Source organism: Centruroides sculpturatus, unplaced genomic scaffold, assembly GCF_000671375.1.
Source record: "Centruroides sculpturatus isolate CEXI.00-Female unplaced genomic scaffold, Cexi_2.0 scaffold81, whole genome shotgun sequence".
In the NCBI taxonomy this organism is placed as follows: domain Eukaryota; kingdom Metazoa; phylum Arthropoda; class Arachnida; order Scorpiones; family Buthidae; genus Centruroides; species Centruroides sculpturatus.
In genome coordinates, this window is record NW_019384371.1 from 1,058,633 (window position 1) to 1,070,470 (window position 11,838).

At 30.0% G+C, this 11,838-nt stretch overlaps 1 protein-coding gene across 1 annotated transcript in view; it reads left to right on the plus strand.

The window, feature by feature from the left end:
• Positions 1-11,838, plus strand: part of LOC111614741 (sodium- and chloride-dependent glycine transporter 2-like) — a 46,699-nt gene that overhangs the window by 31,657 nt on the left and 3,204 nt on the right. The window contains exons 4-11 of the mRNA XM_023356106.1: positions 309-452; positions 2,029-2,185; positions 2,704-2,836; positions 2,905-3,039; positions 4,938-5,032; positions 5,124-5,248; positions 5,341-5,453; positions 10,166-10,294. Of these exons, the coding sequence (XP_023211874.1) occupies positions 309-452; positions 2,029-2,185; positions 2,704-2,836; positions 2,905-3,039; positions 4,938-5,032; positions 5,124-5,248; positions 5,341-5,453; positions 10,166-10,294 (1,031 nt within the window). The remainder of the gene's footprint in view (positions 1-308; positions 453-2,028; positions 2,186-2,703; positions 2,837-2,904; positions 3,040-4,937; positions 5,033-5,123; positions 5,249-5,340; positions 5,454-10,165; positions 10,295-11,838) is intronic.

Consider the following 11,838-nt stretch of genomic DNA (forward strand, 5'->3'; position numbering starts at 1 on the left):
TTCCATGTTGTACGAGTCACTTAGATTTTACAAATACGTGAGCCGTTCACAGCCTGGCACACGTATTTGTAAAATCTAAGTGACTCGTACAACATGGAATTTATATAAAACGGAATTATCAATAGTGTTATAGGGGGGTCAGCTGGTATTATTATAACTTATATATAGACTATATTAATTAATAACTTATATATTTTAACAAGAATTTTAATTTAACATTTGAATTGCAAATTGCAATTAAAATTCCAGGTTATTAAAAGAAAAAAGTTTATGTATTAGTGAATTTTAATAGAAATATTTTATTTCAGGTATCGGATATGCTATGATTATAGCAGCAGCATTGGTCGCCATTTACTATAATATGATTATAGCTTATACAATAAATTATCTGTTTGATTCATTCCGAAGCGATATGCAATGGCAATATTGTCATCACGACTTCAACACTGAAAGTAAGTGCTAAAATTAAACATTTTTATATCATTATTTAATATTTTGGCTTTAATATAGCGTATGTACACTAACAGACCCATAGAATTCTAAATAATGGTACATCATTATGAATTTCAGCAAGATCAATACTTGATGAAATCTCGGTTAATCTGCAGAATTTACGATTTCGTGACCGAAAAAAATTAAAGTTTACAAATCATTTCCAATTACCGTTAAACCTCTGAACAACGGCCACTGACGGCAATGTAAAAACTGGCCGTTGTTTGGAGGTTGTTTTTTTGTTTAAGAAACAAAAAACCGCCCCTGAAAAAATGACTGCTGTTTAACGTTAGCTGTTATTGGAAGTTCGACTTAATTTTATTCATGAACAGTAAGTATATTTATTTTCAAGATGTGTGTACGACAGGTGTGCGTAACTTGAAATCCCCAATCTGCCCTGAGAAACATCCATATTCTCAAAATCCCGGATACGCCGCTGTTTCCAGGAATTGTTCGTTGATAGTCTATCCCGTATATGTCAGGCCCATTTATAGGTCTGACTGAATCCATGATGGATATAATTAAATAGGTCTTTTTAGCAGGGCTGTTGAATCATATTCGTGGAGTTTTGGTGTTTTAGTCGGTTTTTGACCGATCGCTACACATTCCCTCTGTTATACCTTGTATATAACAGCCGAGAAAATAAAAATTATCTAATACTGTACAGTACATACCGGTATTTATATATTGATTGTGTCATTACTTAGAATAGTTTTTTTTAAAGTCTTTCCGCCCTGTGGGCACTAAGAGGGCTTATTTTTGCAAGCCCATTATGGGTTCGGCCAGGCCCACAATGGGGCAGCCGGGTGGTGAGGGACGGGGCCCGACATATCCGAACGGACTACCCCTCGAAAACATTCCCTGGGATTATATGAAAAAGTGTATACAGTGGAACCTGACTTAACGAGTAATTCTCATAACTATTAAAGCAAATTGTGGAAAATGACTTGATTAACGAGCAACGTTTCGCATAACGAGTGACCATAAGAGGAAAAGTCCCTTCTGATCATACATTTTTCCAAATTTTGTTCAATCGTAAAATATTTGAGTATTTTTTGGCACGGAACGCATTTATCGTATTTTACATTAATTTATATGGAAAAAATTGTTTCTCTTAACGAGTATTTCGCATTACGAGTAAGATTCTGAAAGGATTTATGCTCGTTAAGCGAGGTTCCACTGTACTTTATTTCTTATCCATTTTAACTGCCGTTTATAAACTATTTTTATCTTTGAATCATTTCAGCCAAAGACTATAAATCGTACTTTATAATTAATAAGCTGTAATTATAGTCTTGTTCTTCAGTAAGATTTCTTCACTCGATTTTTCTTCAGTTGCTAGAAAATATTTAAAATGTTGAATAAATCCCATAAATATTTTCCAATAATTTTCATAGAGATGATTTTTAAATAGATAATATACCTTTATAATAACCAATCATCGCTACAGTAAAAAGTACAAAACCTACTACAGTACTTTTTATTAGATTTGAAAAAATTCCAATAAATTATTAACTTTTTTAATGTTATTCGCAGATTGTTTTAACGATTTGGATTATAAGTCCTGCAAAAGTAATGACAATTCCAGTGTCTTCTTCAATCGAACCTGTTTCAATGGAACGTATGCTGCTTTAATGAATATCACCGAGGCAAACGAAACTTTAAGAGTGGCTCCTGCTCAAGAATATCTTAAGTAAATTATTTTTACTTGTAAATAACAAAATAAATTTCGGATTATTGTTGTTTATTTAATTAAATTCTTGAATTTTGATTCCTGAAAAGCTATGCTAAAGCTAACTCGAATTTTTAAAATATTATTATAGTAATAGTGCGCAAAATAATACTATTATTTGGCGCCATATTTCCTCCTGTAGGCGCATTTTAGAACTAAAAATTTTTTTTAGAATCTTTTTATCTACAACATAAATACCTGGCAAGTTCGATAACATTTCAGAATCATAATCACTTGGTATTTAACTACAAAATTATTTTTTAATGATAGACAATAAAATTTACTATAACATCTACTTGACATTATCATGGCGAAGTATATAAAATTATTTCAGTTTTTTTAACATAGAAAACAAGAAAATTATATTCATATTATCTTTAGAAAAAAGAATTATTGTTTCTTTTGATTTTGCTAATTTTATATTTATTTAAGAGAGAATATTTAAAATAAAACCATTTAATAATTTCTTTTTATTTTAGTAACTATATTTTGGATCGATCAGAAGGAATTGAAAATATGGGATACATTAAATGGCAATTGCTGGTCAGCTTGCTTGTTGCTTGGATTATTGTTGTAATTTGTCTCATTAAGGGAATTAAAACATCAGGAAAAGTAAAACTTTTACTGGTTTACTTCTTTATTTTAGTTTTTCCTCAGTTATGATAAATTACTTTTTTCAGGTTGTATACTTCACTGCAACATTCCCGTATGTTATATTGATCATCTTATTCATAAGAGGCATTACATTAGAAGGAGCAGTTGACGGAATTATCTTTTTCATAAAGCCTGATTTTCAAAAACTAGGTGATATTCAGGTAATTTATTTTTTAAAATTTATATTCTTTTTTAATGTTATATCGTATCGTATTAATTATTTATGAAAACTATTTGAGCCACTGTAGACTGTTTATTATTGTAATTACTGCAATTTCAATAGTAACTTGAAAACTTTTTAAAATAATTTCAATAATTTTAATGTTTAATTAATGAAGAAATGCAAATTATATGCAAAAATTTGATATAAAAAATGTCAAAAAATATATTTCACTTCATTCCAAAGGAGTTTTCTTAAATTATTAATAAAAATTATACGAGTATTTAATATTATTTATTATAAGAGTATTTAAATATATTTTAATTACTCTTATAATATTTTTTTTATATTTCCTTGCATTTGGAATATTTTTACTTGAAATGCTATTTTTTCTAACGTTGATGCGTAATGGTTAGATTTGGGACTCTATTTGGACACTTAAATAAACATTTAAAAAATAATTTTATATTAGAAAAATATAGATACTAATATATTCAAATTAAAAACAAGTATTATATTTTTATATATAATGAAAAAGTAGGTAAAATAAATTATAAAATTTTGAATACAGTATCATAACTTCATGGTCTTTTCAATTGATTACACTTATAGAAATGGCTTTGGTATACTGTACTTTCATAAGAGTTACATAATGACAATCACTAAATTCTTTCGGGTGCTTCAACATTTTTACTTTTCCTGCTGTTATATAATAAAGGGAATGTATGGTGATCGGTCAAAAAATGATCCCACAAGAGGACCTTGGAACGTCGAGATATCAAAAAAGTTGTTTTTTTCTGTACGTCTGGATGTTTATGTGTGGGGGAGATTGATTTTCCCCTCATTTTTAAGCTTAATAACTCCTGTGATTTTTGTCGAACATTTCTAAAATTTTACAAGGGAGTTTGTGCGTTAGGGATATTGACGTTATTAAATTTTGGTGTGAAAGGTCACGGGAGTGGAGATATAGAGTGGATGTGTCATATTTAGAGTGGTGTCAGACTAAATGAAGATTTTACTCGTTATTAGAATTTACAATTTTTTTTTTTTTTTCATATAACTCATTTCTATCTTCAAAATTAAGCTTTTATCCATCTTATAATAATAATAAATTATATGAAAAGTTTTTAAATGAAATATTATAACATATTGCGCCACACTCAATTTTACCTTTCTTGCCAGGAAACTTACACAACTCGTTGCTGGATTTTTTAAAGTTTCCATCTGCATTTTCTTCACTGTTTTTAAACACCACGTTTTCATTCATGTACATTTACAAAATGCACCATTTACAACCTTTTATCTTTTTCAATTCTGTTCAACAAAAAAGATCAAGAGAAAAACTTCAGAGAGCGATTCTCCTATTTTTGCAAAATCAGACTAATGTAAAGAGATCATACACATAATTCCTTCCTTTCAAAGTTTTTGATCTTACCTCGCTCTGTCTATCAAGAGTCTTTATAATGGCTTCATCACAGAATCTGCCTTGTATACAATGGAAGCAGCTAGATGGGGTGAGAGACAAAAATCTGGGCTAAACCACTTATAGAGATTTCTGAGAAATCAACTCGGACTCGAATCCCGGTCCTCCAGAACTGTATGCTGAAGCCTTAAATTAATCGCCTCGACCATACAGTCATCATTAGAAAGTGGTTAGCATTTAGAAGAAAATGAGATTAGAAAACTGATTATAATCATTTTTAAAATTTATATAGGGGAGACCGGGGCAAGTTTGTCAAGCGCTTTTTTTAAAAAACAAATTAAAAGGAGACTTTGGTTATAGGTTAGGCAGTTGAGTTTTATTGGTGGCTTGTTGAGTGTAGTGTTTTTATTGTTCTCCAACAAGCGTAGTTGAATTATCAAGCAAATTTTCATTTTCGTTCAATTCCATATAATATTTTNGCCGCTATTCAAGTTTTCTATTCATTTAGTATAGCTGGAGGCGGAATGATAACTTACGCCAGTTACAACAAATTTAATAATAATTTAATTAAGTAAGAATATATTTTAATTAGTTAATAATTATATTCATATTTTAAACAATTTTAATTAATTACATTTATTTATGTTATACTTTTTTTCTAGAGACGTACTTATTATAGGTTTCGGTGATATGTTGACGAGTCTGTTTAGTGGTTTTGTAGTATTTTCCATGATTGGTTTTATGGCAAAACAATTAGGAAAAAATGTGGATTCAGTTGTCCAATCGGGTAAATAAAACTTAATTCATTTATATATTATTCATTTATTTATTTATTTAGTTATTTGGCATGAAAATCGATTTAAATTTTTAAACTTTCAGGAACGGGATTGGCTTTTATTGTTTATCCGGATGGAATAACAAGAATGCCTGTTTCCACATTATGGGCAATTCTGTTTTTCTTTATGCTGTTTCTTTTAGGAATTGATAGTCAGGTAAGATACTTTATTAAAAATATCCAGTGTTTCTCAAAGTTTTAGCTCGTGTTTACTCTTTTTGAACTTTTCATGAGCACAGACCTCTTTCGGGGCCTTTAGTCTCGAGTTTTTCGTGTTACAACTCCCAACGTGTTGAAGATGTCATGTGGTGTCATGTGGTACCATCTCACACTCTGACGTCAAATCGGTAGTCTAGAGCAATGGTATTTAAACATTTTAGCAGTGCGACCCCAAAGTAATTTTCCGTGACCCATAGATTGAATAGTACTGGTATAGAGTTATAACTCACGTGCTTTCCCATCTCACCATGTGAGTTGCTACTGACGTTGTGTCGAGTATGTGAGATCTCTACACAAAAGTGAAAATGGCTGACAGATACGCTATTCTGATCGCAATGGAAGCATTAGAAAGAGCCGAAAGAGTCGTTTAAGAAGGCAACGAATTTTTCTACTACGAGTAGAGGCCATTTACTTTCATGTCAAGTCAACACTAATAAAAAAAAATTTAATTTATAATTGATAAAATCATACAGNTGAAAATATCCAGTGTTTCTCAAAGTTTTAGCTCGTGTTTACTCCTTTTGAACTTTTCATGAGCACAGATCCCTTTCGGGGCCTTTAGTCTCGAGTTTTTCGTGTTACAACTCCCAACGTGTTGAAGGTGTCATGTGGTGTCATGTGGTATCATCTCACACTCTGACGTCAAATCGGTAGTCTAGAGCAATGGTATTCAAACATTTTAGCAGTGCGACTCCAAGGTAATTTTCCGCGACCCGTAGATTGAATAGTACTGGTGTAGAGTTATAACTCACGTGCTTTCCCATCTCACCATGTGAGTTGCTACTCACGTTGTGTCGAGCATGTGAGATCTCTACACAAAAGTGAAAATGGCTGACAGATATGCTATTCTGATCGCAATAAAAGCATTAGAAAGAGCCGAAAGAGTTGTTTAAGAAGGCAACGAATTTTTCGACTACGAGTAGATGCCATTTATTTTCATGTCAAGTCAACACTAATAAAAAAAATTTTAATTTATAATTGATAAAATTATACATCAAATTTTTCCAAAAATAAAAAGAAGTATCTAATTCATCGAAAAAGAGAATTAAAATGATATTGAATTATATGTATAAATTATTAAAAGCATACACACTATATATTAAAATTATTTATTAAGTTCTGATTAATAAATAATCTTAATAAAGAAAACAATTTAAGAAATAGATCAAGGAAGAAAACTATATGAAGAAAGGATTAAATTAAAATACTTTTTCCATTACACAACAGATTTTTTAGCTCCAATATACAATTAATGTTTCAACTAATTCTCTCCACAAATCGAATTGTCTTTTCCTTGTAAATTTGTTGTCGAATTTTTCACTGTTCATTTTCTTATTATTTTCTATATATGTCACTACTATTTCTTTTTGTTCTTTTTGCTTATTTTTTTTTTTAAATAAAACATTGGAGGTTTCCATTTTGTTTCAAATTGCAATAAGACAAAACTTTTAACTATAACACGTGTAAACTAATTCACGTTGATTTGTTTACAACTTGTTACAGTAAAGTTGATTGATCAAATCAGTATAGTCGCAAACCCAGATGCATTGTAAATAATCCCATCATGCTTAACGACACACGTAAACAAGTTAATATGATTTACTTCCGCTCGCCTTTCGAGTTCACTTGATGGGTCTAACTCGAGACTAAGGACCCAGGTATGGGTAACTAGGAATAAATAATATTTTATTTAAACGTAAACATAAGAATAAACAAATGTATATTTAATATTAATATTGTAGAAAATAAAACTCATACTATATGGGATAGATGCTTATTCCTATATTTTAGACTAAAATTATTAGGAGGACTTCTGGCTTCGAGTACTTCACGACCAACTAATCCTACTTTCGCATGAAATAGAAATATCGCATGATCATATTCGTATTTCGGAACATTTCGTATAAACGTGAATATCGTAAAAAAAAGTTTATAGAGCGATGATAAATATAAGCTTATTTTTAACGAAAATATCGGCAAAACAACCATTCGAAAAATAATGAAACACAAACGTTAAGCACAGCCACCATTAAAGTGACTAGTAACTTGTTCTACTAAGTATTATTTCAATAAACCACCTCTAGGCGTCTCTCCCGACTAAGCATCTCACCCGGTTTTATCCTATAAGCAGAAGAAAAAAGGTATTTCAGAGCTTTTTCTGATAAAGTCTAATATTCCTTGCTAATTTATAATCAAAATGACTATAAATTTTACAACGACTATAATGTCTTCTTCATTGTAACAGAAAAAACCACTATCCCCTCTGAACCCTTCAGGTACCCTGGTAGGAACACGTACAGTACCAACTTTGAGAAACACTGCTCTAATTGATAAGTTAATTTTCTAATTCATATCGTAAGATACAATAATTATGGCTGTCTAATTTAAAGAAACTGTTTTAATTATTCAATTTAAAACTATGTTATTATTCAAAACCGGCATTTCATAACATACAAAACATGGATAAAATAATAAAAAATTAAATATTAAATAAATCATTAATTAAATAAGTTATATAAGGTAATCAAGTTCATTAAGTATTCGAAATTTGATTAATACTCGAATACGAGAAAAAAGTGATATTCACCCATCTCTAATATATTACTTACTGCGTATATAAATTCAAAAGTAAATATACCTGTATAACAGTTCAAATTTAAGTAGGCCTTTCCTTTAACAATTTCCGAAAAATTGTCGAATCAGTGTCATACCAGAACATTCTACTGCCTGTTAATAATAGTTTTATAATAATATAGAAATTAAATACGAATTTCGGGCAACTCACTCCTTTCTACATAAAAAAAAATTTCACGTTAAATTCGCATATTCGTACATTTTCGGCTGACAAGCAATAAATCGAGCTATTCGGTGGCACTTTCTGCTTGTTTTGGTTTCGATAGCATCAAAATAATTTGAAAAACATTAATTTTTATTGTCTTTGTTTGTTTAATGTATGGTTTTAAATGTAAAATTTAACTGTATAAAACTAAAAAAATTCTTATTACTTCTTTGGAATCGGAACTCCTTTATAACGTGCAATTCTATTGTTCGACTTTTGCACACATTTCTAAAACACACTAAGCCCGAAAGTCCAGGATTGTCTGTACATCATTAGTCTCATTACATACAGTCGTAATAGAAATTAATTCTACGTCAAAAACAACAGTAGAGGAGAAGGTGGTATTATGGAACACTGCGGGTATTATGGAACCACCCCATTTCGAACTGATAATAAAGGCGAACTGTAGCGGAATGTAGCTAAACTGAACTAGGCCGACATTCATAGCAAGGGAAAAACTCGTTTTACTTCAGTTAAACGGTTGTCCGTATTTAATCAGCAAATTTGTTTTTTTCAAAATTCACAAGTTTTGAATGCTAAATGAATTTAATTATTTTTAAAATATAAATCGTGTAGTTGTAGGTTCACTGGTGCATGCATTCTGTTCCAGAGACTTAGGGGTACATATTAATCTGTGTGATGTTCACGTTTTTTAAATTTTGGTCTTGACAGACATAAGTTAATTCGAGATGGCGATGCGTGAAATACGGACCCCTTTGGTGCTTTTACAGTAATATGGAACTCAACTCCTCCGAACTCTCTCTTTGCAATCAGACATTCTTCCAGAGCAATTTGTGAAAAAGACACTAGGTAGAAAGCCAATTCTTCCTGAGAATATCGAAAAAGAGCTGCTGGAATATATATTGTTGATGGAGGTCATATTTTTCTATTATAAAAGCATTTTTGCGATAAAATACATTGGAGTAAATAATTTTGTAATTATTTAACATTTTTTGTCCTTTCCTATTTGTTTTTGGCTACATTAAAGCATTTTTTTGAAAATATACAGTAAGGTTCCATATTACCACCCGATTTTCTCTAAGCCTACTTTCGGACTTTTTGTACAAAAGCCTTCAAAAACCATACTTATAATTACACTAGCGAAAAATCCAATTAGAAACATTTAGTTTACTAGTTACCAGTACTTTTCGCACAAAAAATGTGGGTGTAGTTATGATACCTTGTTTACAATTCACTAAAATGTAATTGGGGTTCCATAATACCACCTTCTCCTCTAGACAATCTTCAGTAATAGACAAAAATAATAGGCCTATATTATTAATGAAGATATTTATTGTTCTAAGAAAAAAAAATTAAGAGAATTTAATTTTTCATTTCTTACTGAACTTTATCATAAAATTTTTATGTAGAAATATTTTCAATTGGTTATACTTCAGTATTGAATTTTTAATAATAAAAATTCTATTTCATTTTCAAAAATGATAAAAATTCTTTAATATATAAATATACAATATAATAATTATAATACAGATTTCATACAGAGCAATGTAGTATGAGCGTGTTCGCTTGGTAAAGCAGCTTTAATGTAACTGGATAAGCAAGCCAATGCTTGGTTTCCTTATTCAGTTATATTAAAGTCATGTAACAGGCAAGTCACCCTATTATTATTATTTAGGCCTATATTTATTAATTTGAATATTTTATTAGTTGTATTGATTAGTTTGTTACAGGTTGTTAATACGAGATTAAACTACTACTATATATGATTATTTTGTTTAATTTTATGTTATTAATTTTAATTTTTTTAATTAGCATTTATTTTCATTATTTTATTTCATTTTTCCTTTTAGTTTGCTATGGTTGAAACAATTATTACTTTTATGTTTGATCAATTTCCAAAAACAAGAACCAGAAAGCCTTTAGTTGTTATTGGAATTGGAATAGTACTTTTCTTATTAGGACTACCTCTTACTACTCAAGTATGCCAAATTATTATTTAATTATAAATAAATGATTATAGTTTAATTTAAAATATTTATGATTTAAATTACTTAGCAGTTTTTAATTATAATATTCTTTATAATTACGAAATTATTATTTGTAAATAATATTTACAATTGCAGACGTATTGAACTTTTAATATACATTTTGTGTTGATGGAGAATTTGCTAATTTAAATTGTTAAAATGTAAAACTTTTTAAATTTACAAATGTTTTGTGGAGAGTTATTCATTTATATATACTGCATTTTATATAGGCTATATCATATGTATGGATTATCCATGCAATACGTTTTTAATTCCACTCTGCGAGATATGGTCTTTCTTTGTCCATAGCGGGGTCATTCAAGCCTATATTGTAAACAGCCTGATGATAAGAGACGGGCCCGATCTGGGTTAACCTAACCGTGGAAATTTCCGAGTCGAATTCTAACTCTGTTCTCTCAGAGCAGCAAGATGACGCTTTTGCCTCTTCAACTTCCATATCAAGTGAATTAGTGTTGACGGATGGCTGGCAGAGCTGATAAAGATGTTAGATTGCCGTTCTGAGAATCTGGATTCGAGTCTAGGTCGAAATCTGAAACTTGCATGGATTGCCAGGCTATCTCTCACTATTCGGTCGTCCCATAGTAGACCTAGCTAGACCTACTAGTGGTGTGAAACAGATAATTGTAATAAAGTCACAAAAACCTTTAGGAATAACATTATGCATATGAAAATAAAGTACATTTAATAGTATCAATAACATTATTACGGTGTTTAATTAATTAAACTAAGATAGTGAAATAAGTGTGAAACTGTTTCTTGCAAACATTGAAAGAAATAGTTTCACACTCTTCAAAATTTTAAACAACTCATACACGTTTAACAAGTAAGTAAAATGCTGAAAATCTGTTATTACATGTTTAAAAATACAGTGACGAATAAAATACATTTGTGAAATAAAAATTGTAAGCTATAGTAACAAACAACCAGCTTCTGCACCGCACATAAGAGATGTTCTGTTATGTGCAAGAACAGGAAAATAGTAGGCCTGTACAGGCGGAATCCATTGGTTTACGATGTCTTGCGTAACTCTAAGGACTCCATAAATACGAATAGAGCCGTGGTTATTTACGAAATACCCTTCACTCTAGGCTATGAGAATATGGTCAGTAAAAACATCGGATACACTTCTCGTAACCTACCTACACGACTTCAGGAGCACGAGTATAATGTGCAGAAGGCAACTGTAGTGTTTCCGCTAATTAATTAAAGTTCCCGTAATTTTTCCAACATTTTTGCAATACTTTCTACTTTTCTACAATCTTTCGCTTAAGGACTGTAATAATGTTATTGATACTATTAAACGATAATTATTGTAGCATTTTGAAGTTCTTAACCCAAATTGTGTAAATTAAAGGTTAATATATTTCATTAATTTAAATAAATGTAATATATATATAATATAATTCTTTTTAATAATATATTGTAAATATAATTAAAAAATTAATAGATAATTTAAATTAATCGCCTCGACCATA